Source organism: Catharus ustulatus, chromosome 30, assembly GCF_009819885.2.
Source record: "Catharus ustulatus isolate bCatUst1 chromosome 30, bCatUst1.pri.v2, whole genome shotgun sequence".
NCBI classification, from domain to species: Eukaryota; Metazoa; Chordata; class Aves; order Passeriformes; family Turdidae; genus Catharus; species Catharus ustulatus.
The window spans coordinates 2,136,139-2,163,890 of NC_046250.1; the positions used below are offsets into that span (position 1 = coordinate 2,136,139).

The following is a 27,752-nucleotide window of genomic DNA, read 5'->3' on the forward strand; positions in this document are numbered from 1 at the left end:
ATGAGTGGGCGTGGTCATAGGGGTGACACGGCTGCTGATTGGTTGATTGTTTGAGGGCGTGGTCACCGGTGCATGGCGTGGATGCTGATTGGTTGATTGTTTAATAGGCGTGGCTTATCGCCATATCGCCCTTCCTCCCGCCAAAGCGCGCTGTCAATCAACGCGCTGCGCCTCCCTATTGGTCCATCTCCCCTAAACCCCGCCCCTTCCCCTGATAAGCGGTGGGAAGGGGCGTGGCCAGCGCGGTCGGACCCGGCACCGGTGAGCGAAGGTCCCGTGGGTGGGGGGGGGGTGTCCTGGGGGGGTCCCGGTGGTCCCGGGGGGTCCCGGTGGCCGCTCTGACCCTGCCCGCCCCAGGTCCCCTCATGCCGCGGACCGTGGCCGTCGTGGGCGGCGGCATCAGCGGCCTGGCCGCCTGTTATCACCTGGTGCGCGCCCCCCGCCCGCCCAAGGTGAGCGTGGGACCCCCCCCCCAATTCACCGTGGGACCCCCGAGTTCTTCCCCAGCTCCGTTTCCCTCCCGATGTGCTTCTTCTCCGCGGTTCGCGCTTTTCTGGGTCACCCCAGGATCCCCAGCCCCCCTGAGACCCGAGCCCCAAAATTCCGGTTCCCCCCGCTCACGGGACCCCCAATTCCCCAGGACCCCAATTCCCGTGGGGTTCCCACCCCTCCCGGGACCCCCATCCTTTCAGAGACCCCCATCTCCCCCCAGACCCTCAATTCCCGTGGGGTTCCCACCCTTCCTGGCACCCCAAATTCCCTTGGGGTTCCTTTTTCCCTCCCAGAACCCCAATTCCCGAGACCCTCAATTCCCCCAGAACCCCAATTTCAGAGACCCCCAATTCCCCTGGGACCCCAATTCCCCGGGGATTCCCTTTTCCCTCCCAGCACCCCCAATTCCCTGAGAACCCCAATTCCCCCAGGACCCCAATTCCCTGGAATTCCAATTCCCAAGCCCCCCAATTCCCCCAGGACCCCAATTTCAGAGACCCCCAATTTCCCTGGGACCCCAATTCCCCTGAAGGTTCCTTTTTCAGTCCTGGGATCCCCAATTCCCCCAGAACCCCAAATCTCCGGGATTTCTCCCCTCCCAACACCCCCAATTCCCCCAGAACCCCAATTCCCTGGAGTTCCAATTCCCGAGACCCCCAATTCCCCTCGGACCCCAATTTCAGAGATCCCCCAGTTCCCCCAGGACCCCAATTCCCATGGGTTCCACTTCCCAGAACCCCAATTTCCCGGGATTTCCCCCCTCCCGAGCCCTCCAATTCCCCTAGGACCCCAATTTTAGAGATCCCCTAGTTCCCCCAGAACCCCAATTCCCCCAGAACCCCAAATTCCCATGAGTTCCACCCCCCAGAACCCCAATTCCTTCAGAACCCCAATTTCCGAGCCCCCCAATTCCCCCAGGACCCCAATTTCAGAGCACCCCAGTTCCCTGGAGTTCCATTCCCCAGAACGCCAATTCCTGGGGGATTTCCCCCCTCCAGAGCCCCCCAATTCCCCGAGAACCCCAATTTCAGAGCCCCCCAATTCCCCTAGGACCCCAATTTCAGAGATCCCAATTTCAGAGCCCCCCAATTCCCTGGAGTTCCAATTCCCGAGCCCCCAATTCCCCTCGAACCCCAATTTCAGAGCCCCCCAATTCCCCCTTTTCCCCCCAATTCCTGGGCATTCCCTTTCCCCTCCCTTCCCCCCAATTCCCGGGGATCCCCCCCCGATTCCGGGTGTGATTTGGGGGTCCCGGGGGTCCCCAGGTGCTGCTGCTGGAGGCCAGTGGCCGGTTCGGGGGGTGGCTGCAGAGCTCCCGGACCCCCGAGGGCGCCGTGTTCGAGCACGGACCGAGAGGCGTCCGGCCGGCCGGGACCGCGGGGGCGGAGACCCTGCACATGGTACGGGGGGATGGGGGGGGCGGGGGGTTTGGGGGGGGGTCCTGGGGATGAGTCTGAGGGGTCCTGGGGTTTGGGGGCGTCCCTTGAGCTGGGTCTGGGGGGGTCCCCAGGGTTTGTGGGGTCCTGGGGCTGGGTCTGGGGGGGGGTCCTGGGGTCTGGGGGGGTCCCTGGGGTTGGGTCTGGGGGGTCCCCAGAGTTTGGGTTTGGGGGTTCTGGGGGGGTCCTGGGCTCTGGGGGGATCCTGGGGTTTGGAGGAGTCCCTGGGACGGGGTTTGAGGGGGTTTGGGGGGGTCCCGGGGTCTGGGGGCGTCCCTAGGGTTTGGGGGGCTAGGAGGGGTCCTGGGTTTTGTGGGGGGCAGGGGGGTCCTGGTGTTTAGGGGGTCCCCAGGGTTTGGAGGGGTCCCTGGGGTTTGGGGGGGTCCTCAGGGTTTGGGTTTGTGGGGTGTCTGGGGGATCCTGGGGGTGGGTCTGGGGGGTCCCGGGATTTGGGGGGGGTCCCTGGGGTTTGGGTCTGGGGGGTCTGGGGGCGTCCTGGGGTTTGGGAGGATCCTGGGGTCTGGGATTGGGGGGGACAAGGGGGTCCTGGGGTCTGGGGGGGGGTCCCTGGGATTGGGCCTTGGAGGGGCAGGGGGTCTGGGAGGGTCCTCGGGGTTTGGGGGGTCCTGGGGTCTGAGGGGTCCCCTGGGTCTGGGGGGTCCCCTGGGGTTTGGGGGGGATCTGGGGCTGGGTCTGGGGGGCTCAGGGGGGTCCTGAGGGTCTGGGGGGGTCCTCAGGGTTTGGGGGGGTCCCTGGGACAGGGGATTTGGAGGGGTCCTGGGGTTTGGGGGGTCCCCAGAGTTTGAGATTATCAGGGGTCCCTGGGATTTGGGGGGTCCTGGAGTCTGGGGGGTCTCCAGGGTTTGGGGGGGTCCCTAGGGCTGGGTTGGGGGGTCCTGGGGTTTGAGGGGGTCCCCAGGGTTTGGGGGGGTCCCCGGGGCTGGGTTTGGGGTGACACGGGGGTCCCTGGGTGAATGTTTGGGGGTCCTTGGGGTTTATTTTGGGGTGACACGGGGGTCCCCGGGGTGCTGGGGCTTAGGGGGAACCTTGGATGAATTTTGGGGGTCCCTGTGTGGATTTTGGGGTCCCTGGGCGAGTCCCGGCTCCCCCCCTCAGTGTCCCCGCAGTGTCCCCGCAGTGTCCCCGTGTCCCCGCAGGTGTCCGAGCTGGGCCTGGCCGGTGATGTCCTGGCTGTCCCCAGGGGCCACCCGGCGGCGCGGAACCGATTCCTGTACCTGGGGGGGGCCCTGCACCCCCTGCCCTCGGGGCTGGGGTGGGTGACGTGTCCCCAGTGTCACCTCCTGTGTCACTAGTGTCACCCCTGTGTCCCCAGGGTCATCCTTGTCCCCAGGGTCACCTTCCCCCGTCCCTGCTGTCCCCAGTGTCACCTCCTGTGTCCAGTGTCACCTCCCCTGTCCCCAGGGTCGCCTCCTGTGTCCCTGCTGTCCCTAGGGTCATCTCTCCTGTCCCCAGTGTCACCTCCCCCTGTCCCTGCTGTCCCCAGGGTCACCTCCTGTACCCAGTGCCACCCCTGTCCCTACACTGTCCCCGATGTCCCCAATGTCCCCACCCCTGTCCCCAGGGAGTTGCTCCGGGCTGTCCCCAATGTCCCCAATGTCCCTGCTGTCCCCAGGGCTCTGTTCAGGGCTGTCCCCCCGTTCTCCCGTGCCCTGCTCTGGAGCGGGGTTCGGTCTCTGCTGTCCCCAATGTCCCCAATGTCCCCAGTGTCCCCAGGGGTCTGTTCAGGGCTGTCCCCAATGTCCCCAATGTCCCTGCTGTCCCCAGGGGCCTGCTCAGGGCTGTCCCCCCCTTTTCCCATGCCCTGCTCTGGAGCGGGGTTCGGGACCTGCTGTCCCCAATGTCCCCAATGTCCCCAATGTCCCCAGGGGGTTGCTCAGGGCTGTCCCCAATGTCCCCAATGTCCCCAGGGCTCTGTTCAGGGCTGTCCCCAATGTCCCCAATGTCCCCATTCCTGTCCCCAGGGCTCTGTTCAGGGCTGTCCCCAATGTCCCCAATGTCCCCATTCCTGTCCCCAGGGCTCTGTTCAGGGCTGTCCCCCCGTTCTCCCATGCCCTGCTCTGGAGCGGGGTTCGGGACCTGCTGTCCCCAATGTCCCCAATGTCCCTGCTGTCCCCAGGGGTCTGCTCAGGGCTGTCCCCCCCTTTTCCCGGGCCCTGCTCTGGAGCGGGGTTCGGGACCTGCTGTCCCCAATGTCCCCAATGTCCCCAGGGCTCTGTTCAGGGCTGTCCCCCCGTTCTCCCGGGCCCTGCTCTGGAGCGGGGTTCGGGACCTGCTGTCCCCAATGTCCCCAATGTCCCCAATGTCCCCAATGTCCCCAGGGGGTTACTCAGAGCTGTCCCCCCCTTTTCCCGGGCCCTGCTCTGGAGCGGGGTTCGGGACCTGCTGACGCCGCCGGGGACGGGGCCGGACGAGAGCGCTCACAGCTTCGCCCAGCGCCGCTTCGGGCCCGAGGTGGGTGGGACACGAACCCAAAAACCTCAAAAACCCGAACCCAGAACCCCAAAAACCTCAACAACTCAAACCCTGAACCCCAAAAACCCAAACCGTGAACCCAGGAAAAACACCCTGATAAACCCCAAAAACCCAAACCCTGAACCCCAAAAACCTCAAAAACCCAAACCCTGAACCCAGAACCACAAAAACCTCAAAAACCCAAACCCTGAACCCCAAAAACCACCCCAAAAACCCAAACCCTGAACCCAGAACCTCAAACCCTGAACCCAGAACCACAAAAACCCAAAAACCCAAACCCTGAACCCAGGAGAAACACCCTGATAAACCCCAGAACCCCAAAAACCCAAACCCTGAACCCCAAAAACCCAAACCCTGAACCCAGAAAAAAACACCCTGATAAACCCCAAAACCCAAACCCTGAACCCCAAAAACCCAAACCCTGAAACCAGAACCACACAAACCTAAACCCTGAAACCAGAAAAACCACCCTAAAAACCCCAAACCCTGAACTCAGCAAAACTACCCTGATAAACCCCAAGAACCCAAACCCAGAACCCAAACCCTGAACCCAGAAACCCCAAAACCCCAAAAACCCAAACCCTGAACCCAGAACCCCAAAAACCCAAACCCTGAACCCAGAAAAACCATCCCAAAAACTGCAGAAACTCAGCCCCTGAACCCAGAACCCCAAAACCCCGAACCCTGAACCAAAAAGCCAAACCCTGAACCCAGAAAAACCACCCCAAAAACCCCAACCCTAACCCTGAACCAGAACCCCAAAAACCCAAACCCAGAACCTCAAACCCTGAACCAAAACCCCAAAAACCCAAACCCCTGAACCCAGAAAAACCACATTGATAAACCCCAGAACCCCAAAAAACCCCAAAACCTCCACAGCCCTGCAAACCCACCCCTCAAAAACCCCAAACTCCTCAAAACTCCCCAGAACCCTGCAAAACCCACCCCCTAAAAAATCCCAAAATCTCCAGAACCCCTAAAAAAAAAAAACCCAAACCCCCCAGAACTCCTCAAAAATCCCCAAAATCCCCAAACCCCCGGACCCCCAGGACCCCCCAGGACCCCCCGGACCCCCCGGACCCCTCCCCAAAATTGCCGTGACCCCGCCCCAGGCCCCGCTCAGCCCAGAGCCGATAACGGAGCCCCAAACCCCGCCCGGCCTTATCGGGGCCTTATCGGGGCCTGACGGGCTGGGCGGGGTGGCGTTGTCACCGTCCCTGCTGTCACTGTCACTGCTGTCACCGTCCCTGCTGTCACTGTCCTTGTCACCGTCCCTGTCCCCGCTGGCCTTGTCACTGTCCCTGTCACTGTCCCTGCTGTCACTGGCCTTGTCACTGTCCCTGCTGTCACTGTCCTTGTCCCCTTTGTCACTGTCCCTGCTGTCCCTGCTGTCACCGTCCTTGCTGGCCTTGTCACTGTCCCTGCTGGCCTTGTCACTGTCCTTGTCACTGTCCCTGCTGGCCTTGTCCCTGCTGGCCTTGTCACCGTCCCTGCTGTCACCGTCCCTGCTGTCACCGTCCCTGCTGTCACTGTCCTTGTCACTGTCCTTGTCACTGTCCCTGTCACTGTCCCTGTCACTGTCCTTGTCACTGTCCCTGCTGTCACTGTCCTTGTCACTGTCCCTGTCCCCGCTGTCACTGTCCCTGCTGTCACTGCCTGCTGTCCTCGCTGTCCCTGTCCCCTCTGTCCCAGTTCCTGTCCCGTCCCCTGTCCCTGCTGTCACTGTCCTTGTCACTGTCCCTGCTGTCCTTGTCCCTGTCCCTGCTGGCCTTGTCCCTGTCCCCTGTCCCCACTGTCACTGTCCCTGTTGACCTTGTCACTGTCCCCTCTGTCCCTGTCCCTGTCCCCACAGGTGGCAGATGTCGCTGTGGACAGCCTGTGCCTGTCCCTGTCACTGTCCCTGTCCCGCAGGTGGCAGATGTGGCCGTGGACAGCCTGTGCCGGGGGGTGTTTGCCGGGGACAGCCTGTCCCTGTCCCTGTCACTGTCCCTGTCCCTGTCCCCACAGGTGGCAGATGTCGCCGTGGACAGCCTGTCCCTGTCACTGTCCCTGTCCCTGTTCCGCAGGTGGCAGATGTGGCTGTGGACAGCCTGTGCCTGTCCCTGTCACTGTCCCTGTCCCCACAGGTGGCAGATGTCGCTGTGGACAGCCTGTCCCTGTCCCCATTGTCCCCTGTCCCCACAGGTGGCAGATGTGGCCGTGGACAGCCTGTCCCTGTCCCTGTCACTGTCCCCTGTCCCCGCAGGTGGCAGATGTCACCGTGGACAGCCTGTCCCTGTCACTGTCCCCATTGTCCCTGTCCCCACAGGTGGCAGATGTGGCCGTGGACAGCCTGTCCCTGTCACTGTCCCTGTCCCTGTCACTGTCCCTGTCCCCGCAGGTGGCAGATGTCGCTGTGGACAGCCTGTCCCTGTCCCTGTCACTGTCCCTGTCCCCGCAGGTGGCAGATGTCGCCGTGGACAGCCTGTCCCTGTCCCTGTCACTGTCCCTGTCCCCGCAGGTGGCAGATGTCGCCGTGGACAGCCTGTGCCGGGGGGTGTTTGCCGGGGACAGCCTGTCCCTGTCCCTGTCACTGTCCCTGTCCCCACAGGTGGCCGATGTCGCCGTGGACAGCCTGTGCCGGGGGGTGTTTGCCGGGGACAGCCGCGCTCTCAGTGTCCGTTCCTGTTTCCCCGCCCTGTTCGAGGCCGAGCGGCGCCGCGGCTCCGTCCTGCTGGGGCTGGCGCTGCCACACGGTGGGGACATTGGGGACATTGGGGACACTGTGGGGACATTGGGGACACTGCTGGGGACATTGGGGACACTGCTGGGGCTGGCGCTGCCACACGGTGGGGACATTGGGGACACTGCTGGGGCTGGCACTGCCACACGGTGGGGACATTGGGGACACTGGGGACAATGGGGACACTGCTGGGGCTGGCACTGCCACACGGTGGGGACATTGGGGACACTGGGGACATTGTGGGGACACTGCTGGGACACTGGGGACACTGCTGGGGCTGGCGCTGCCACACGGTGGGGACATTGGGGACACTGCTGGGGACATTGGGGACACTGCTGGGGACACTGCTGGGGACACTGCTGGGGCTGGCGCTGCCACACGGTGGGGACATTGGGGACATTGGGGACACTGCTGGGGCTGGCCCTGCCACACTGGGGACACTGGGGACACTGTGGGGACAGTGGAGACACTGCTGGGACACTGTGGGGACACTGGGGACGCTGTGGGGACAATGAGGACACTGTGGGGACACTGGGGACATTGGGGACACTGCTGGGGCTGGCGCTGCTGCACGGTGGGGACATTGGGGACATTGTGGGGACATTGGGGACATTGGGGACACTGCTGGGACACTGCTGGGGCTGGCGCTGCCACACGGTGGGGACATTTGGGACACTGTGGGGACACTGGGGACATGGTGGGGACATTGGGGACACTGCTGGGAACACTGTGGGGACATGCTGGGGACACTGCTGGGGCTGGCCCTGCTACACAGTAGGGACATTGGGGACACTGCTGGGGACATTGGGGACACTGCTGGGGATATTGGGGACAATGGGGACACGGTGGGGACATTGGGGTCACTGCTGGGACACTGCTGGGGCTGGCCCTGCCACACGGTGGGGACACTGGGGACACTGCTGGGGACACTGTGGGGACACTGCTGGGACACTGGGGACACTGCTGGGGCTGGCCCTGCCACACGGTGGGGACATTGGGGACATTGGGGACACTGCTGGGGCTGGCGCTGCCACACGGTGGGGACATTGGGGACACTGTGGGGACACTGCTGGGGCTGGCGCTGCCACACGGTGGGGACATTGGGGACACTGCTGGGAACACTGGGGACATCCTGGGAACGCTGGGGACCCTGCTGGGGACACTGCTGGGGACAATGGGGACACTGCTGGGGCTGACCCTGCCACACGGTGGGGACATTGGGGACACTGCTGGGACACTGCTGGGGATATTGGGGACAATGGGGACATGGTGGGAACACTGGGGACACTGCTGGGGACATGGAGGGGGACAGGGGACATTGGGGACACTGCTGGGGCTGCTGCCGCCATCTGGTGGCACGGGGACACCGCGGGGCTGGCACGGGGGACACCCTGGGGTCACCCCGGGGTCACGCTGTCCCCCCCCGCGATGTCCCCGCCGCTGTCGCCGCAGGTGAGCGGGTGGCGGTCCCCGAGGTGTCGCTGTCGCGGCGGGCGCGCGCGGAGCGCTGGAGCCAATGGTCCCTGCGGGGGGGGATGGAGACCCTGGCCCGCGCCTTGGTGACATTCGTGTCCCCGCGCGGCGCCGAGCTGCGCTGCCACGCGCCCGTGTCACACCTGTGCCACCGCCGCGGCCGCTGGCAGGTGGGGACACTGCTGGGGACACCGCTGGCACCGCTGTGTCACCCTTGTGCTGTCTGTCCGTCTGTCTGTCGCGGGGATTTCTGTCCCCTCCCCTGTGTCACCATTGTCACCTTTGTGCTGTCTGTCCCTCTGTCGCGGTGATCTTTGTCCCCTCCCCTGTGTCACCAGTGTCCCCAGTGTCACCTTCCGCTGTCTGTCCCTCTGCCGCGGTGATTTCTGTCCCCTCCCCTGTGTCATCAGTGTCACCTTTCTGCTCTCCATCCCCCTCCCAGTGTCACCAGTGTCACCTTCCCGTCTCCATCCCTCGGTCGCGGTGATCTTTGTCCCCTCCCCTGTGTCACCAGTGTCCCCAGTGTCACCTTCCACTGTCCATCCCCTTCCCAGTGTCCCCAGTGTCACCTTCTGCTGTCTGTCCCTCTGCGGCGGTGATTTGTGTCCCCTTCCCAGTGTCCCCAGTGTCACCTTCTGCTGTCCATCCCCCTGTCGCGGTGCTCTCTGTCCCCTCCCCAGTGTCCCCAGGGTCACCCGGGCCCCCTCCCCAATGTCCCTGGGGGGTGAGGGGGTGTCCCCAGTGTCCCCAGTGTCCCCAATGTCCCTGGGGGGGTTCCCAGTTACCCAGAGCTCCTCCCAGTGTCCCCGGTGTCCCCAGTGTCCCCCTCTCTGTCCCCAGTGTCCCCAGTGTCCCCTCTCTGTCCCCCTCTCTGTCCCCGGTGTCCCCGGTGTCCCCAGTGTCCCCTCAGTGTCCCCAGTGTCCCCTCTCTGTCCCCGGTGTCCCCAGTGTCTCCGGTGTCCCCAGTGTCCCCTCTCTGTCCCCATTGTCCCCGGTGTCCCCAGTGTCCCCTCTCTGTCCCCGGTGTCCCCAGTGTCCCCTCTCTGTCCCCAGCTCACTTTACCTGACCGCACCGTCACGGCCGACCACGTGATCAGCGCCATCCCGGCCGCAGGTACCGCGGGTCCCCTGTGTCCCCTCCGTGTCCCCTCGGTGTCCCTTATGTCCCCTCGGTGTCCCCTCGGTGTCCCTGACATCCCCCCGTGTCCCTCTGTATCCCCTCGGTGTCCCTGATGTCCCCCCCGTGTCTCCTCCATATCCCTGACATCCCCCGGTGTCCCCGCTGTTCCCCGGTGTCCCTAATGTCCCCGCCCCCGTGTCCCCCCCGTGTCCCTGATGTCCCCCCCCGTGTCCCTCTGTATCCCCTCGGTGTCCCTGACATCCCCCCGTGTCCCCTCGGTGTCCCTGATGTTCCCTCAGTGTCCCCTCTGTGTCCCTGATGTCCCCCCCATGTCCCCGCTGTCCCCTCCATGTCCCTGATGTCCCCGCCATGTCCCCGCTGTCCCCTCGGTGTCCCCGACGTCCCCTCTATGTCCCTGATGCCCCCAGGTGTCCCCCCATGTCCCCGTGTCCCCCCCCATGTCCCTGACATCCCCCCCACATCCCCGCTGTCCCCTCGGTGTCCCCGTGTCCCCTCATGTCCCTGACACCCCGATGTCCCCGTGCCCCCCCATGTCCCTGACACCCCCGATGTCCCCGTGTCCCCTCATGTCCCCGTGTCCCCCCATGTCCCTGACACCCCGCTGTCCCCTCGGTGTCCCTGACGCCCCGGTGTCCCCGTGTCCCCAGCGCTGTCCCCGTGTCCCCCCATGTCCCTGACGCCCCGCTGTCCCCGTGTCCCCTCGGTGTCCCCGTGTCCCCCCATGTCCCTGACACCCCGTGTCCCCGTGTCCCCAGCGCTGGCCCGGGCGCTGCCGCCCGAGGCGGAGCCGCTGTCGCGGGAGCTCGGGGCCATCGGGGCCGCGTCCGTGGCCGTGGTCAATCTGCAGTTCCGGGGGGTCACCCTGCCCGTCACGGTGAGAGGGGGACCCCGGGTGTCCCCAACCCCCCCGAGTGACCCCGGCGTGTCCCCAACCCCCCCGAGTGACCCCTGGGTGTCCCCAACCCCCCCGAGTGACCCCGGGGTGTCCCCAAACCCCCCGAGTGACCCCGGGGTGTCCCCAACCCCCCGAGTGACCCCGGGGTGTCCCCAACCCCCCGAGTGACCCCGGGGTGTCCCCAACCCCCCGAGTGACCCCGGGGTGTCCCCAAACCCCGAGTGACCGCGGGGTGTCCCCAACCCCCCAGGTGTCCCCAACCCCTGAGGTGACCCCGGTGCTGTCCCCAACCCCCGAGTGACCCCGGGGTGTCCCCAAACCCCCCGAGTGACCCCGGGGTGTCCCAAATCCCCGGAGTGTCCCCAACCCCCCGAGTGTCCCCAACCCCCGGGGTGACTGACCCCGGGGTGTCCTCAACCCCTGAGGTGACCCCGGTGCTGTCCCCAACCCCCCGAGTGTCCCCAACCCCCCGAGTGTCCCCAACCCGTGGGGTGACCCCGGGGTGTCCCCAACCCCCCCGAGTGTCCCCAAGCCCCGGCGCTGTCCCCACCCCTCGAGTGTCCCCAACTCCCCAGGTGTCCCCGACCCCCGAGTGTCCCCAACCCCCTGGGTGTCCCCAAGTCCCGAGTGTCCCCACGCCCCGGGGTGTCCCCAAGCCCCCGAGTGTCCCCAACCCCTGGGGTGACCCCGGCGCTGTCCCCAACCCCCCGAGTGTCCCCAACCCCCCGAGTGTCCCCAAACCCCCGAGTGTCCCCAACCCCCGAGTGTCCCCAACCCCCCGGGTGTCCCCAACCCCCCCGAGTGTCCCCACCCCCCCGAGTGTCCCCAAGCCCCGGCGCTGTCCCCACCCCCCCGAGTGTCCCCAATCCCCCGAGTGTCCCCAGGCCCGGGGTGTCCCCAAGCCCCAAGTGTCCCCAACCCCCGAGTGTCCCCACCCCCCCGAGTGTCCCCAACCCCCCGAGTGTCCCCAACCCCTCGAGTGTCCCCAAGCCCCGGGTGTCCCCGCGCTCCGGGGTGACCCCAACCCCCCGAGTGTCCTCAACCCCCCGAGTGACCGCGGGGTGTCCCCAACCCCCCCGAGTGACCGCGGGGTGTCCCCAACCCCCCCGAGTGACCCCGGGGTGTCCCCAAACCCCCCGAGTGACCCCGGGGTGTCCCCAACCCCTGAGGTGACCCCGGGGTGTCCCCAACCCCCCCGAGTGACCCCGGGGTGTCCCCAAACCCCCCGAGTGACCCCGGGGTGTCCCCAAACCCCCCGAGTGACCCCAACCCCCCCGAGTGACCCCGGGGTGTCCCCAATCCCCCGAGTGACCCCGGGGTGTCCCCAACCCCTGAGGTGACCCCGGGGTGTCCCCAAGTCCCGGGGTGACCCCAGTGCTGTCCCCTACCCCCCGCGTGTCCCCAACCCCCCGAGTGTCCCCACCCCCGAGTGTCCCCAACCCCCCGGGGTGACCCCGGCACTGTCCCCACCCCCCGAGTGTCCCCAACCCCCCGAGTGTCCCCAAGCCCCCGAGTGTCCCCACCCCCCCCGGGTGTCCCCACCCCCCCGATTGTCCCCACCCCCCGAGTGTCCCCAAGCCCCGGGTGTCCCCGCAGGGCTTTGGTCACCTGGTGCCATCCTCGGAGGACCCCGCGCTCCTCGGTGTCGTTTATGACTCGGTGGCGTTCCCGGAGCTCGATGGCAGCGCCGGAGTGCGGCTCACGGTGGGGACAGCGGGGACAGAGGGGACAGCGGGGGGACAAAGGGGACAGCGGGGACAGTGGGGACATTGAGAGACAGAGGGGACAGCGAGGACACTGAGAGCGGGGGGAAAACGGGGACAGCAGGGGGACAGCAAGGGGACAATGAGAGACCGGGGGGACAGCGGGGGAACAAAGCGGGGACAGCGGGGGGACAAAGGGGACACTGAGAGACAGCGGGGACAGCGGGGGGACAGAGGGGACAGCGGGGGGACAAAGGGGACAGCGGGGACATTGAGAGATAGCGGGGGGACAGAGGGGACAACGGGGGGACAAAGGGGGGGACACTGAGAGACAGCGGGGACAGAGGGGACAACGGGGGGACAACGGAGAGACAGAGGGGACAGCGGGGACACTGAGAGACAGCGGAGGGACAACGAGGGGACAGCGGGGGGACACTGAGAGACAGCGGGGACAGCGGGGGGTGGCACTGAGTGACACCGGGGACACCAGGGAGGACGCTGAGAAACAGCGGGGACAGCGGCAGGGACACTGGCGACACTGGCAGGGACACTGGGAGGGACACTGAGTGACACCTGGGGCACCGGAAGGTGGCATTGAGTGACACTGGGGACACCTGGATGTGGCACTGGGGACACCAGGGGGGTGACATTGACTGACATTTGGGACACTGTGTGGGCTAGCAGGGTGACTTTGGGGTGTTGATTGATGATTTTTGGGTGCTCATTGATGATTTTTGAGGTGTTGATTGATGTTTTTTGGGTGTTTATTGATGATTTTGGGGTGCTCATTGATGATTTTTGGTCCCCAGGTGATGCTGGGCGGGGCCTGGTTCCAGCAGAGTTTTGGGATGTTTATTGATGATTTTAGGATGTTGATTGACGATTTTAGGGATGTTGATTGGTGATTTTAGGATGTTGATTGATGATTTTTTGGGTGCTCATTGATGATTTTTGGGGTGCTCATTGATGATTTTGGGGTGCTGATTGATGATTTGGGTGTTTATTGATGATTTTTGGGGTGCTCATTGATAATTTTTAGGATGTTGATTGATGATTTTTGGTCCCCAGGTGATGCTGGGCGGGGCCTGGTTCCAGCAGAGTTTCAGGATGTTGATTGATGATTTTTAGGATGTTGATTGATGATTTTGGGATGTTGATTGATGATTTTTGGGGTGTTGATTGATGGATGATTTTAGGATGTTAATTGATGATTTTTGGGGTGCTGATGGATAATTTTAGGATGCTGATTGATGATTTTAGGATGTTAATTGATGATTTTGGTCCCCAGGTGATGCTGGGCGGGGCCTGGTTCCAGCAGAGTTTTGGGGTGTTTATTGATGATTTTTGGGGTGTTTATTGATGATTTTAGGATGTTGATTGCTGATTTGTGCCCCCAGGTGATGCTGGGCGGGGCCTGGTTCCAGCAGACCCTCAGGGTGTTTATTGATGATTTTTGGGGTGTTTATTGATGATTTTTGGGATGTTAATTGATGATTTTTGGGATGTTGATTGGTGATTTTGGTCCCCAGGTGATGCTGGGCGGGGCCTGGTTCCAGCAGAGTTTCAGGGTGTTTGTTAATGATTTTTGGATGTTGATTGATGATTTTTGGGTGCTGATGGATAATTTTTAGGATGTTGATTGCTGATTTGTGCCCCAGGTGATGCTGGGCGGGGCCTGGTTCCAGCAGAGCCTCGGGGACCCCCGGGCCGTGCCCCCGGAGCTGCTGCTGAGCCGGGCCCGGGCGGCCGTGAGGGAACAGCTGGGGCTGGGCCGGACCCCCGACAGGGCGGCCGTCAGGGTGCAGCAGGTGGGGACACTTGGGGACACTGTGGAGGGGCTGGGGGACACCTGGGGGACACACCTGGAGGGCTGGGTGCAGCAGGTGGGGACACTTGGGGACAGTGGGGACAGTGTGGGGGTCAGGGTGCAGCAGGTGGGGACACCCGGGGACATCTGGGGGGGTCAGGGTGCAGCAGGTGGGGACACCTGGGGGGGCTGGGGACACCTGGGGACACTGCAGGGGGGCTGGGGACAATGTGGGCGTCAGGGTGCAGCAGGTGGGGACACCTGAGGACATCTGGGGACAGTGTGGGGACACTGCGGGGGGGCTGGGCGGGACCCCCGAGAGGGCGGCGGTCAGGGTGCAGCAGGTGGGGACACCTGGGGGGGCTGGGGACACCTGGACACACCTGGGGACACCTGGGGGGACATCTGGGGACACTGCAGGGGGGCTGGGGACACCTGGGAGGGTCAGGGTGCAGCAGGTGGGGACACCTGGGGACATCTGGGGACACCTGGGTGGGGCTGGGGACACTGCAGGGGGACACCTGGAGGGGTGGGGACAACTGGGGACACTGTGGGGACACTGCAGGAGGGCTGGGGACACTTGGGGGGGCTGGGGGACCCTGTGGTGGGGCTGGGGACACTGTGGGGGTCAGGTGGGGACACCTGGGGGGCTGGGGACACTTGGGGACACTGTGGTGGTCAGGGTGCAGCAGGTGGGGACACCTGGGGGGCTGGGGACACTGTGGGGGGGCTCTGGGTGACACTTCAGGGGGGTCTCTAAGTGACACTTTTGGGTTCTGGGTGACACTTTTGGGTTCTGGGTGACACTTTGGGGGTGTCTCTGGTGTGTGACACTTTGGGGTCTCACCTGTGTCCCCCCCTTTTGTCCCCAGGACTGCATCCCCCAGTACACGCTGGGACACTGGGAGCGCCTGGGTGAGAGGGGCGGGGGGTGTCCCCAACTGTCCCCAGGGGTGTCCCCAACTGTCCCCAGGGGTGTCCCCGGGGGGGGTCCCCAATCCCCAGGGGGTGTCCCCTGTCCCCAGGGCTGTCCCCAGGGGAATCCCTTGTCCCCAGAGCTGTCCCCAGGGCTACCCCCTGTCCCCAGGGGTGTCCCCAACTGTCCCCAGGGGTGTTCCTTGTCCTCAGAGATGTCCCCAACTGTCCCCAGGGGTGTCCCCTGTCCCCAACTGTCCCCAGGGGTGTCCCCAACTGTCCCCAGGGGTGTTCCTTGTCCCCTGGAATGTCCCCAGTCCCCAGGGGGTGTCCCCCGTGCCCAGGGGGGTCTGCTGTCCCCAGGGCTGTCCCCAGGGGGGGCCCCAATCCCCAAGAGTGTCCCCAGCTGTCCCCAGGGCTGTCCCCAATCCCCAGGGGCTGTCCCCAGTCCCCAGGGCTGTCCCCAGTCCCGTCCCCAGCTGTCCCCTGTGTCCCCAGGGGGGTTCCCCTGTCCCCAGTCCCGTCCCCAGCTGTCCCCAGGGCTGTCCCCAGGGCTGTCCCCAGGGGGCTGTCCCCTGTGTCCCCAGCCCCGTCCCCAGCTGTCCCCAGGGCTGTCCCCAGCCCCCATGGCTGTCCCCAGTCCCGTCCCCAGGGCTGTCCCCTGTGTCCCCAGTGCCGTCCCCAGCTGTCCCCTGTGTCCCCAGGGCTGTCCCCAGCCCCCAGCTGTCCCCAGGGCTGTCCCCTGTCCCCAGGGCTGTCCCCTGTGTCCCCAGGGTGTGTCCCCAGTCCCCAGTGCTGTCCCCAGGGGTGTCCCCAGCTATCCCCAGTCCCCAGGGGTGTCCCTTGTCCCCAGGGCTGTCCCCTGTGTCCCCATGGCTGTCCCCAGCTGTCCCCTGTGTCCCTAGGGCTGTCCCCAGGGCTGTCCCGGGCTGTCCCCCGTGTCCCCAGTGCCGTCCCCAGCTGTCCCCTGTGTCCCCAGAGCGGATCCAGCGCTTCCTGCAGGAGCAGCGGCTCCCCCTGAGCCTCATCGGCGCCTCCTACCGGGGGGTCTCGGTCAACGACTGCATCGCGGGGGCCAAGGCGGCCGTGGGGAGGGTCCTGGGGGTCCCCCCCTGACCCCGACCCCCCCCACCCCCCGAGGGACCCCCCCCGAGGGACCCCCCCTCAGGCACCAGCGTAGCACAAAGTGATTTTTGGTTTAATTGAAAAAAACCCTTTAGAAAGGTGCAGGGAGCGGCTCATAAATACAATAAATACCCGACGTGGGGACCCCCAAAAACCCCCCCGGGGGGGTGGGGAGGGGTCGGGGGGAGCCCCTGGCTCTCCCTTTGTGTGTCCCCTGTGTCCCCTCCCCACCTCAGCCAGGGGGTGAAAATTTGGGGAGGGGTCCCCTTGTGTCCCCTCCCCACCTCAGCCAGCAGAATCCACACTGGAGGTGGGGAGGGGTTAAAATTTGGGGAGGGGTCCCTCTGTGTCCCCTCTGTGTCCCTTCCCCACCTCAGCCAGGGGGTGAAAATTTGGGGAGGGGTCACGAGGGTCCCCTTGTGTCCCCTCCCCACCTCAGCCAGCAGAATCCACACCGGGGGTGGGGAGGGGGTGAAAATTTGGGGAGGGGTCCCCTTGTGTCCCCTCTGTGTCCCTTCCCCATCTCAGCCAGCAGAATCCACACCAGGGATGGGATAATTTTGGGGAGGGGTCACAGGGGTCCCCTTCTGTCCCTTTTTGTCCCCTCCCCACCTCAGCCAGGGGGTGATAATTTGGGGAGGGGTCACAGGGGTCCCCTTTGTGTCCCCTTGTGTCCCCTCCCGACCTCAACCAGGGGTGAAAATTCGGGGAGGGGTCACGGGTGTCCCTCTGTGTCCCCTCCCCACCTCAGCCAGGGGTGATAATTTGGGGAGGGGTCACGGGGGTCCCCTTGTGTCCCCTCCCCACCTCAACCAGGGGGTGACAATTCGGGGAGGGGTCACGGGTGTCCCCTCCCCACGCTCTGATTGCCCCTCCCCACCTCTGTCCCCTCCCGCTGTGACACGAAGGGCGGCGCCGCCTCGGTGGCGTTGGGAGGGCGGGGAGGTGACAACGACAGCAGCAAGGACAGCGACAGGGACAGCGGCAGGTCCCCGCGGGGGGGCTGGCGCAGCATCTCCTCCCGGAGCCCCCCGGGGGGCCGCGCCCGGGGGTCGCTGCCGATGTCCACGGTGAGGTTGGTGTAGAGCGGCCGCAGCTCCCGCGCCAGCAGCGAGTACGAGAGGGAATTCATCCCGTCCTGCGTCCAGGAGCGCTGCGTGCGCACCAGCAGGTCAAACCTGCGACACGGGGGCACTGCTGTCACTGCCTGGGGACACTGCTGTCACTGCCTGGGGTCACTGCTGTCACTGCCTGGGGACACTGCTGTCAGCTCCCTGTCCTGTCACCGCCTGTACTTGGGGACACTGCTGTCACCTCCCTGTCCTTGGGGACACTGCTGTCAGCTCCTCACTGCTGTCACCTCCTGTCCTTGGGGACACTGCTGTCACCTCCCGGGCCAGCAGCGAGTACGAGAGGGAATTCATCCCGTCCTGCGTCCAGGAGCGCTGCGTGCGCACCAGCAGGTCAAACCTGCGACACGGGGGGTGGCATTGTCACTGCCTGGGGACACTGCTGTCACTGCCTGGGGACACTGCTGTCAGCTCCTGTCCTTGGGGACACTGCTGTCACCGCCTGTACTTGGGGACACTGCTGTCACCTCCCCACTGCTGTCACCTCCTGTCCTTGGGGACACTGCTGTCACCTCCTCACTGCTGTCACCTCCTGTCCCTGGACACACTGAAGGTGTCACTGCTGTCCCTCCCAGGGTCACTGCTGTCACCTCCTGGGGGTCACTGCTGTCACCTCCTGTCCCTGGACACACTGCTGTCACCTCCCTGTTCTTGGGGACACTGAGTGTGTCACTGCTGTCCCCTCCCGGGTGTCACTGCTGTCCCCTCCCGGGTGTCACTGCTGTCCCCTCCCTGTCCCTGGACACACTGCTGTCACCTCCCCATGCAGGGGGGTCACTGCTGTCACCTCCTGGGTGTCACTGCTGTCACCTCCCCACGTGGGAGGGTCACTGCTGTCACCTCCCCTCCAGGCACGCCAAGGGTGTCACTGCTGTCACCTCCTGTCCCCGGGCACACTGTGTCACTGCTGTCACCTCCTGGGGTCACTGCCATCCCCTCCCCACACTGAGGGTGTCACTGCTGTCACCTCCCCAGACACACTGAGGATGTCACTGCTGTCCTCTCTTCGTGCTGGGGGTGTCACTGCTGTCCCCTCCCTGCCAGGGACACATTGAGGATGTCACCACTGTCCCCTCCCCACTCCCAGTGAAACCTGGGGACAGGCCAGGCTGTCACCACTGTCCCCTCCTGTCCCTTGACACACTTTAGGGTGTCACCACTGTCCCCTCCCCACACTGAGGGTGTCACCGCTGTCCCCTCTCTGTCCCCAGACACACTGAGGCTGTCACTGCTGTCCCCTCCCCAGGGGTGTCCCTGCTGTCCCTTGACACACTGAGGGTGTCCCTGCTGTCCCCTGCTGTCCCCAGGGCTGTCCCCTCCCTGTCCCCCCGGTACCTGTGCGGGTTCTCCTCGTTGCCTTTGTCGCTCTTGTGCTTCACCATTTTATAGTGACCGATGGAGATGGGGGGGCGGGAGATCTTCATCCCTGCCAGCCGCACCCTGAGGGGACAATGGGGACAATGAGGGGACAATGGGGACAGTGACAGTGACAGGAGATCTTCATCCCTGCCAGGCGCACCCTGAGGGGACAGGGACAGTGACAGGGACAGGGGACAGTGACAGGAGATCTTCATCCCTGCCAGGCGCACCCTGAGGGGACAGAGGGGACACTGAGGGGACAGGGACACCCCCCCCCGTGTCCCCCCCAGGACAATGTCACACCCCCCCACGCCGTGCCATCAGGTGCCACACCCCTGTGACCGTGTGTCACCATCCCAGCTGTCCCCAGATGTCCCCAGCATGTCCCCAGCTGTTCCCAGCACATCCCCAGCTATCCCCACCCATCCCCAGCTGTCCCCAGCATGTCCCCAGCTGTCCCCAGCTCATCCCCAGCTGTCCCCAGCTGTCCCCAGCCCTACCTGGTGGCGATGTCATCGTCCTCTCCCCCCCATCCCCAGTACTCGTTGGGGAACCCGTTCATCTTCATGTACTGGTCCGGGGTCAGCGCCGAGACCCCCCCGAAATACTGCGGGTACGGCAGGCTGGGGACAGGCCAGGGTCACCCGGTGTCCCCTGAGCGTCCCCAGCCCGTCCCCAAGGGCGTGGCGCACCTGTAGCCGAATTTGTTCATGGCCACCGAGACGTGCTTGGGGTTCCAGGGGTCGCACGTGTACAGGTTGTGGTCGTTCTCGGGGATCAGGTCCACGTCGTGCAGGAACAGGCAGTCCCAGTCCTCGTCCTTCAGAGCCTCCTTCACGCCCACGTTCAGCAGCTTGGCGCGGTTAAACGTCGAGTTCCCGGCCTGGGAAATCCAAAATGTCCTGGGGGTGCCCCAAAATATCCTGGGGACACCCCAAACCTTCCCAGGAATCCTGTAAATCATCCCCACTGAACCGTCCCTTCAGCCCCAAGTTCAGCAGCTTGGCGCGGTTAAACGTCGAGTTCTCGGCCTGGGGACACCCAAATCAGCGTGGGGACACCCCAAAATGTCCTGGGAGAACCTCAAACCTTCTCCAGAATCCTCTAAACCATCCCCATTAAATCTCCTTCACGCCCACGTTCAGCAGCTTGGCGCGGTTAAACGTCGAGTTCCCGGCCTCGGGACACCCAAAATGTCCTGGGGACACCTCAAACCTTCCTGGGAGTTCTCTAAAATTATCCTGGGAATTCTCTAAACCGTCCCTTCACCCAAAGTTCAGCAGCTTGGCGCGGTTACACGTCGAGTTCCCGGCCTGGGAAACCCCAAAATCCTCTTAGGGCACCCCAAAAATGTTCTGAGGGTGCCCCAAAATATCCAGGGAGTTCTCTAAAATCATCCTGGGAATTCTCTGAACCATCCCTTCACCCCAAGTTCAGCAGCTTGGCGCGGTTAAATGTGGAGTTCCCGGCCTGGGAAACCCCAAAATATCCTTGGGGCACCATAAAATATCCGGGGGGTACCCTAAAATATCCTGGGGGCGCCCCAAACCTTCTCCAGAATCCTCTAAACCATCCCCATTAAATCTCCTTCAGCCCCAAGTGCAGCAGCTTGGTGCATTTAAACGTCGAGTTCCCGGCCTGGGAAACCCCAAATCATTGTGGGAGAACCCCAAAATATCCTGGGAGAACCCCAAATCATCCTCTCTAAACCATCTTGGGAATTCTCTAAACCATCCCTTCACACCCACGTTCAGCAGCTTGGCGCGGTTAAACGTCGAGTTCCCGGCCTGGGAAACCCCAAATTCCTCTTAGGGCACCCCAAAATATCCTGGGAGTTCTCTAAAATCATCCTGGGAATTCTCTAAACCGTCCCTTCAGCCCCAAGTTCAGCAGCTTGGCGTGGTTAAACGTCGAGTTCCCAGCCTGGGGACACCCAAAATGTCCTGGGGACACCCTAAAATATCCGGGGGGCACCCCAAACCATCCCAGGAATCCTGCAAATCATCCTCACTGCACCATCCCTTCAGCCCCACGTTCAGCAGCTTGGCGCGGTTAAACGTCGAGTTCCCGGCCTGGGAAACCCCAAATCATTGTGGGGGCACCCTAAAATGTCCTGGGAATTCTCTAAAACCATCCTGAGAATTCTCTAAACCATCCCCTCACCCCACGTTCAGCAGCTTGGCGCGGTTAAACGTCGAGTTCCCGGCCTGGGGACACCCAAATCAGCGTGAGGGTACCCCAAAATATCCGGGGGGGCACCTCTGAAATCACCCTGGGGACCCCTGAAACTCCTTCCAGCCCTCCTGGGGACCCCCCCAAACCACCTCTAACCCTCCCTGGGGACCCCCAAACCCTCCCTGGGGCCACCCCAACACCTCAAACCCTCCCTGGGGACCCCAAAACCACCCTGGGCACCCCCCAAACCACCATAGGGCCACCCCAAACCACCTCTAACCCTCCCTGAGGACCCCTCAAACCCTCCCTGGGCACCCCCAAACCACCCTGGGGACCCCTGAAACTCTCCCTGGGGTCCCCTCAAACCCCTTTCACTCCTCCTGGGGACCCCCCAAACAACCCTGAGAACCCCCAAACCCTCCCTGGGCACCCCCAAACCACCCTGGGCACCCCCAAACCCTCCCTGGGCACCCCCAAACCACCCTGGGCACCCCCAAACCACCTCAAACCCTCCCTGAGGATCCTCAAACCACTCTGGGGACCCCTCAAACCCTCCCTGGGGACCCCAAACCACCTCTAATCCTCCCTGAGCACCCCCAAACCACCCTGGGGCCACCCCAAACCACCTGAAACCCTCCCTGGGCACCCCCAAACCCTCCCTGAGCAGCCCCAAACCCTCCCTGGGCACCCTCAAACCCTCCCTGGGCACCCTCAAACCACCTCAAACTCTCCCTGGGGACCCTCAAACCACCTCAAACCCTCCCTAGGGACCCCCTGACCACCCTAGGGACCCCTGGAACCCCTTCCACCCCTCCTGGGCACCCCCAAACCACCCTGGGGACCCTCAAACCACCTCAAACCCTCCCTGGGCACCCCCATCCCCTCCCTGCGGACCCCCCAAACCACCCCAAACCCTCTCTGGAGACCCCAACCCCTCCCTGCCCCCCCAGCCCACCTGGTGCACCACGTAGATGCCGTAGTGCAGCTGCTGGCGCTGCAGGAAGGGGTGCAGGTAGTAGAGCAGGTGGCCCAGGTGGCTCTCGCGGTTGCGGTGGGGGACGATGACGGCGGTGCGGGAGCGGGACTCGCACTGGGGGGGCTGGTACCGCCCCCCCCGCTGCACCCGCGGGTTCTTGGCCTGGATCTGCTCCAGAGTCGGCACCCGGGCGAAGGACACGGTCAGGGGACCCACTGGGGACAGGGGGACATGGTGAGGGGACAGCTGGGGACAGGGGACACCGTCAGGGGACACTCTGGGGACAGGGGACACGGTCAGGGGACATGCTGGGGACAGGGGGACATGGTGAGGGGACACACTGGGGACAGGGGACACGGTCAGGGGACACACTGGGGACAGGGGACACGGTCAGGGGACACACTGGGGACAGGGAACACGGTCAGGGGACACGCTGGGGACAGGGGACATGGTCAGGGGATGGGGGACACGGTCAGGGGACACACTGGGGACAGGGGACACCGTCAGGGGACACCGTCAGGGGATGGGGGACACGGTCAGGGGACCCACTGGGGACAGGGGACACCGTCAGGGGACACACTGGGGACAGGGGACACGGTCAGGGGACAGCAGGACACGGTCAGGGGGCCCACTGGGGACAGGGGACACCGTCAGGGGACAGGGGACATGGTGAGGGGACAGCTGGGGACAGGGGACACGGTCAGGGGACACGCTGGGGACAGGGGGACACGGTCAGGGGACACACTGGGGACAGGGCACACGGTCAGGGGACAGGGGACATGGTCAGGGGACCCACTGGGGACAGGGGACATGGTCAGGGGACAGCAGGACACGGTCAGGGGACACACTGGGGACAGGGGACATGGTCAAGGGACAGCAGGACATGGTCAGGGGACACACTGGGGACAGGGGACACGGTCAGGGGACAGGGGATACGGTCAGGGGACAGCAGGACACGGTCAGGGGACCCACTGGGGACAGGGGACACGGTCAGGGGACCCACTGGGGACAGGGGACACCGTCAGGGGACCCACTGGGGACAGGGGACACAGTCAGGGGACACGGTCAGGGGACCCACTGGGGACAGGGGGACACAGTCAGGGGACAAGGGACACGGTCAGGGGGCCCACTGGGGACAGGGGACACCATCAGGGGACACGCTGGGGACAGGGGACCCACTGGGGACAGGGGGACACGGTCAGGGGACAGCAGGACACGGTCAGGGGACCCACTGGGGACAGGGGACACGGTCAGGGGACACAATGGGGACACAGGGGTGGCATCTCGGGGGACAGGGGTTTGTCCCCGTGTCCCAAACTGGGCTGGGTGTCACAAACTGGAGGTTCCAGGACTTTGTCCCCACCAGTCCCAAACTGGGCTGGGTGTGTCCCTGTGTCCCAAACTGGGCTGGGTGTGTCCCTGTGTCCCAAACTGGGCTGGGTTTGTCCCCTGTGTCCCAAACCGGGCTGGGTTTGTCCCCATGTCCCAAACTGGGCTGGGTGTCCCAAACCGGGGGTTCCAGGGGTGTGTCCCCCCATCCCAAACCGGGGCAGCCCCCCCAGATTTCCCCTCCAGCCCCGGTTCTTCCCCCCGGGGGGACGGGGGAGTGAGGGGGCGGCTCCTCCCCGGGGCAGGGGGGAGCGGATCCGGTCGGACCGGTTCTTCTTCCCGGGGAAGGGTCGGACCCTCCTCCCCCCTCTCCGGTTCTTTCCCCTCAGGGGTCTCCGGTTCTTTCCCCGGGGGTTTCGGGTTCTTTTCCCTCTTTCCATCCCCCTCCGGTTCCTCCTTTCGGGGGTCCCCGGTTCCTTCTCCCCCTCCGGTTCCTCCCTCGGGGATTTCCCGTTGTTTTTCCCGGGGAGGTTTCTGTTCCTTCCCTCTCCGGTTCTTTCCTCCCGGGGGTCTCGGGTTCCTCCTCTCAGGGCTCTCCGGTTCCTTCCCCCTCCGGTTCCTCCCCTCAGGGGTCTCCTCTCTCGCTTCCCCTCCCCGTTCCCCTCAGGGCTCTCCTCTCCCGGTTCCCCTCCCCGTTCTCCCGGTGCTCCCCGCTCCCCGTTCCTCCCGGGGCTCTCCTCTCCCGGGTCCCCTCCTGGTTCCCCCCGGTGCTCTCCTCTCCCGGTTCCCCCCGGGCTCTCCGCTCCCGGTTCCCCTCCCCGTCCCCCCGGTGCTCCCCTCTCCCCGTTCCACCCGGGCTCTCCTCTCCCGGTTCCTCTCCCCGTCCCCCCGGGGCTCCCCGCTCCCCGTTCCCCCCGGAGCTCTCTGTTCCCGGTTCCCCCCAGGGCTCTCCTCTCCCGTTCCCCTCCCCGTCCCCCCGGTGCTCCCCGCTCCCCTCTCCCCCTCTCCCCCTCTCCCCCGTCTCACCGAGGAACGGCGATCTCTCGGGGCAGAACGGCAGCGGCCGCGCGGGGTCTGGCGGTGCTGCCGGTACCGAACCGATCCGGCTCAGGTTCGCGTACACGTCGTGGGTCCGGGAATAATCCACGACGGGCCCGGTGGAGCGGCCGAACAGCGCCGTGAGGTTCCGGAACCCGCCCAGCGAGAAATAGGCCACGAAGGCGAACTGGCACCCGACCAGCAGCGCCAGCGAGCACGGCCGCTCCAGCAGCCGCCGCAGCATCGCGGAGCCGCCCGGTTTTACCGGAGAGCCGCCCGGTTTTACCGGAGAGCCGCCCGGGTTAGCGGGGCAGCATGGTGAGGGCACCGGGCAGCATGGCGGGGCTGCGGGATAGACGGGATGGTGGTTGGGGATGGACCGGAGCCGCTCCGGTACCGGGAGAGGTTCGGGAAGTGTCCGGTCCCGGTTCGGTCCCCGCCCAGCGCTGGTTCAGCCACTCTCCGGTATCGGGAATGGCCCGGTTCAGTCCCCGCTCGGTTCCGGTAATGCCTGAGCCCGGTACCGTTCCTCCCTCACCCCGGGCCCTCCCAGCCCCGCTCCAGCCGCACAGCCCCGGTGCCGGTCCTGCCCCCCCCGGTTCCGGTACCTGCCTGGGCCCGGTTCAATGGGTCACCCGCCCGGCCCCGCTCCCGGTGCGCCCCCGGTACCTGCCTGGGCCCAGCTCAGCCCCACCCGGCCGCCGCCATCTTGGAGCGGGGGGCGCTGCGTGATGACGTCACAGGGCGGGGCCGCGGCGGGGTCAAGGCCCGGCCGCACCGGGCGGGAGCAGGGAGCACGGCGGGGGGCACCGGAGGATCCCTGAGGGGTGCGGGGGGCGCCGGGGCCCGGAACGACCCAGGAGAGAGCCCTGAGGCGGAGGGAGCGCGATCTGCTCTGGTATCGCCCTGAGGGGGCGCGATCTGCTCTGCTATGGCCCTGAGGGGGCGTGGTCATAGATGGCGTCGTCGCCATGGTAACCGCGCATGACCACGCCCCTCCCTGGTGTTCGCCCCGCCTGCTGTGTGACGTCATGAAGAGAACGCGCTGTGATTGGGTGCGGGGCAGGCGGCGGGCGCGCGTTCCCGCCACGTGCGTCCCCACCAGCCACGTGTCCCTGTCCCCAGGGTGTCCGTGCGACCTCCGTGTCCCCTCCGGTCACTTGTGTCCCCTCCGTCCTTCTGGGGTCCGTCCAGCCCACGTGTCCTTTCATCCCGAGGGGTTCCTGCCGCCTCCATGTCCCCCCCACGGCCACGTGTGTTCCCTTTCCCCCATGGGAGGCCCCCCAGCTCCGTGTCCCCCCTGTCCCCGTGGGGTCCCCTCAGGGGGTAGACCCCATTAAAGTCCCATTCTGGGAGCATTTTTGGGGGGCGGGGGTTCTGGTGGCACCCTGGGTGAGGGGAATGTGTTCCATCACCGTCAGGGACAGCGCTGTGTCACCTCGCACGGGGAGGGGACCAGGACGTGTTGAGCAGGGACAGGAACAACGGCCTCAGTGGCGGTGGTGGCACCCCAGGGAATGTGGGGACACGGGGACACGCGGATTTGGAATCAGAGGGACATGGGGACACAGCGTCCCCTCTGCCCGTAATAAAGATGGCTCCTCCCTCCGGCCTCACCCTCCCTTATCAAACATGGCGCCCTCCAGTTTTGCCCACACCCATCATGGCGGCGCTCACAGCTGCCCCCGCACTTCGCAACCACGGCGTTCTCGCACCAAGCACACCATGACAACATATCTGCTCACACCCAACACGGAGACATTCTTCCCGGCCACACTGGGCTCCCTTCGCCTTTACCAGCTTGCCTCACCTCACAGCACAACGGCTGTGCCCAGGATGACGGCGGGAACCCTGCCCGTACCCAATATGGCGGCACCCACAACTTCCGCCCAGCACCCACAACTTCCGCCCAGCACCCACAACTTCCGCCCTTCCCCTCGATGGCGCCCCCCGCGCATGCGCAGCGCCAAGGGCACGATGGCGGCGCTGCGGGCGCTGTGGCGGCTCCGCGGCCCCTCGGGGCTGAGGGCGGCGGGGGCGCGGCTGGGCCCGGCCCCGGCTCGGTGAGACCGCGGGGGACACGGGGGCATGGCGGGGGAGGGGACAGGGAGGCTGTGGGGCTGTCCCCCCGCTCACCCGCCCGCCCCGCAGGTCGCGCCAGTGGCAGCCCGACATGGAGTGGGCGCAGCAGTTCGCCGGGGCCATCATGTACCCCAGCAAGGACACCGAGAAGTGGGTGCCGCCGCCCTGGAACGGTGAGGGCACAGCGGGGACCTTCTTGGAGAGGGTGGGGAGGGGGCGTGGAGGGGCCCTGAGGGCTTTGGGGGGCCCTGAGGAGGGAGGACAAGGCCTGTGAGGGGGGCGTCCGGTGCTTTGGGGGGTGGCCTGAGGCCTTTGGGGGGTGGCCTGAGGCCTTTGGGGGGGCCCTGAGGGGTCTCTGGGGTTTTGGGGGGCCCAGGAGGGGTCCTGAGGCCTTTGTGGAGGCCTAGGAGGGGTCTCAGGGGTTTTTGAGGGGGGCCCTGAGGGGTCCCGACGCCTTTGGGGGGGCCCTGAAGGGTCTCAGGGTTTTTTGGGGGGTCCTGAGGGGTCTCAGGGTTTTTTGGGGGGTTCTGAAGGGTCCCTGAGGCCCCTGGGGGGGGTCCTGGGGGGATATTGGGTCATTTAGTTCAGTTTGAGGGTCCCACAAACCCTCAGTGGGTGCTGGGCACTCACTGAACCCCAAGATTTGGGGGGGTTTGGGGTCACTCAGAGCACTTTGGGGTCACTCAGAGCAGGTTTGGGGTCACTCAGAGCAGGTTTGTGGTCACTCAGAGCAGTTTTGGGGTCACTTGAGGCACTTTTGGGGTCACTCAGAACAGTTTTGGGGTCACTTGAGGCTCTTTGGGGTCACTCAGAGCATTTTTGGGGTCACTTGAGGAACTTTGTGGTCACTCAGAGCAGTTTTGGGGTCACTCAAAGCACTCTGGGGTCACTCAGAGCTCTTTGAGGTCACTCAGAGCAGTTTTGGGGTTACTTGGGTCAGTTTTGGGGGTCACTCAGAGCCGTTTTGGGCTCACTTGAGGAACTTTGTGGTCACTCAGAGCAATTTTGTGCCCACTCAGAGCAGGTTTGGGCTCACTTGAGGCACTTTTGGCTCACTCAGAGCAGTTTTGGGCTCACTTGAAGCACATTTGGGGTCTCTCAGAGCAGTTTTGGGCTCACTTGAGGCGCTTTTGGGGTCCCTCAGAGCAGTTTTGGGCTCACTTGAGGCACTTTTGGCTCACTTGAGGCTCACTTGGGTCAGTTCTGGGCTCACTTGAGTCACTTTTGTGGTCCCTCAGAGCAGTTTTGGGCTCACTTGAAGCACATTTGGCTCCCTCAGAGCAGTTTTGGGCTCACTTGAGTCACTTTTGAGGTCCCTCAGAGCAGTTTTGTGCTCACTTGGGGCAGTTTTGGGGGTCACTCAGAGCTCTTTGAGGTCACTCAGAGCAGTTTTGGGCTCACTTGAAGCACTTTTGGGTCCCTCAGAGCAGTTTTGGGCTCACTTGGGGCAGTTTTGGGGGT

At 64.8% G+C, this 27,752-nt stretch overlaps 3 protein-coding genes and 2 long non-coding RNA genes across 9 annotated transcripts in view; 2 read left to right on the plus strand and 3 right to left on the minus strand.

The window, feature by feature from the left end:
* Positions 1 to 229: 229 nt before the first annotated feature.
* PPOX (protoporphyrinogen oxidase) lies at positions 230 to 16,304 on the plus strand. 3 transcript variants are annotated; one of them, XM_033082557.1, is made up of 13 exons: positions 230 to 271; positions 358 to 452; positions 1,758 to 1,892; positions 3,086 to 3,201; positions 4,268 to 4,400; positions 7,012 to 7,156; positions 8,596 to 8,786; positions 9,670 to 9,730; positions 10,513 to 10,631; positions 12,249 to 12,356; positions 14,014 to 14,163; positions 15,035 to 15,077; positions 16,057 to 16,304. In XM_033082557.1, exons 2-13 carry the CDS (start codon positions 366 to 368, stop codon positions 16,191 to 16,193), a joined length of 1,425 nt encoding a protein of 474 aa, XP_032938448.1. In that variant the 5' UTR covers positions 230 to 271; positions 358 to 365; the 3' UTR covers positions 16,194 to 16,304. The 3 variants fall into 3 exon arrangements, with proteins under 3 accessions (XP_032938448.1, XP_032938447.1, XP_032938449.1); XM_033082556.1 differs by having other exon boundaries at positions 230 to 261; XM_033082558.1 differs by lacking the exon at positions 14,014 to 14,163 and having other exon boundaries at positions 230 to 261.
* LOC117008583 lies at positions 3,962 to 4,578 on the minus strand. 2 transcript variants are annotated; one of them, XR_004420334.1, is made up of 3 exons: positions 4,546 to 4,578; positions 4,329 to 4,425; positions 3,962 to 4,126 (listed from the first exon to the last, which is right to left on the minus strand). It is a non-coding gene; the product is annotated as an uncharacterized LOC117008583 (long non-coding RNA). The 2 variants fall into 2 exon arrangements; XR_004420335.1 differs by lacking the exon at positions 3,962 to 4,126 and adding an exon at positions 4,140 to 4,218.
* On the minus strand, positions 16,255 to 16,885 carry LOC117008584. Its single transcript, XR_004420336.1, has 2 exons — positions 16,637 to 16,885; positions 16,255 to 16,433 (listed from the first exon to the last, which is right to left on the minus strand). It is a non-coding gene; the product is annotated as an uncharacterized LOC117008584 (long non-coding RNA).
* Positions 16,886 to 16,940: 55 nt separating this feature from the next.
* Positions 16,941 to 24,899, minus strand: B4GALT3 (beta-1,4-galactosyltransferase 3). 2 transcript variants are annotated; one of them, XM_033083065.2, is made up of 8 exons: positions 24,879 to 24,898; positions 24,198 to 24,554; positions 21,822 to 22,057; positions 19,384 to 19,574; positions 19,192 to 19,314; positions 18,668 to 18,772; positions 17,591 to 17,672; positions 16,941 to 17,298 (listed from the first exon to the last, which is right to left on the minus strand). In XM_033083065.2, exons 2-8 carry the CDS (start codon positions 24,451 to 24,453, stop codon positions 17,041 to 17,043), a joined length of 1,251 nt encoding a protein of 416 aa, XP_032938956.1. In that variant the 5' UTR covers positions 24,454 to 24,554; positions 24,879 to 24,898; the 3' UTR covers positions 16,941 to 17,040. The 2 variants fall into 2 exon arrangements, with proteins under 2 accessions (XP_032938956.1, XP_032938957.1); XM_033083066.2 differs by lacking the exon at positions 17,591 to 17,672 and having other exon boundaries at positions 16,941 to 17,380; positions 24,879 to 24,899.
* A 1,269-nt stretch (positions 24,900 to 26,168) lies between these two features.
* The window catches only part of NDUFS2 (NADH:ubiquinone oxidoreductase core subunit S2), a 32,505-nt gene continuing 30,921 nt past the window's right edge, over positions 26,169 to 27,752 (plus strand). Inside the window, exons 1-2 of the mRNA XM_033083003.1 lie at positions 26,169 to 26,272; positions 26,361 to 26,464. Of these exons, the coding sequence (XP_032938894.1) occupies positions 26,187 to 26,272; positions 26,361 to 26,464 (190 nt within the window). The 5' untranslated portion in view covers positions 26,169 to 26,186. The remainder of the gene's footprint in view (positions 26,273 to 26,360; positions 26,465 to 27,752) is intronic.

What these genes read in the sequence shown, in the direction of transcription:
- PPOX (XM_033082557.1), top strand. Translation starts at nt 366, where the DNA reads ATGCCGCGGACCGTGGCCGTCGTGGGCGGCGGCATCAGCGGCCTGGCC. An exon ending in GGGCGGAGACCCTGCACATG is followed by an intron (nt 1,893 to 3,085) that starts GTACGGGGGGAT and finishes GTGTCCCCGCAG; the next exon opens with GTGTCCGAGCTGGGCCTGGC. An exon ending in AGCGCCGCTTCGGGCCCGAG is followed by an intron (nt 4,401 to 7,011) that starts GTGGGTGGGACA and finishes CTGTCCCCACAG; the next exon opens with GTGGCCGATGTCGCCGTGGA.
- B4GALT3 (XM_033083066.2), bottom strand. Translation starts at nt 24,453, where the DNA reads ATGCTGCGGCGGCTGCTGGAGCGGCCGTGCTCGCTGGCGCTGCTGGTC. An exon ending in CGAGAGATCGCCGTTCCTCG is followed by an intron (nt 22,058 to 24,197) that starts GTGAGACGGGGG and finishes CCCTGTCCCCAG; the next exon opens with TGGGTCCCCTGACCGTGTCC. An exon ending in ATGAACAAATTCGGCTACAG is followed by an intron (nt 19,315 to 19,383) that starts GTGCGCCACGCC and finishes GCCTGTCCCCAG; the next exon opens with CCTGCCGTACCCGCAGTATT.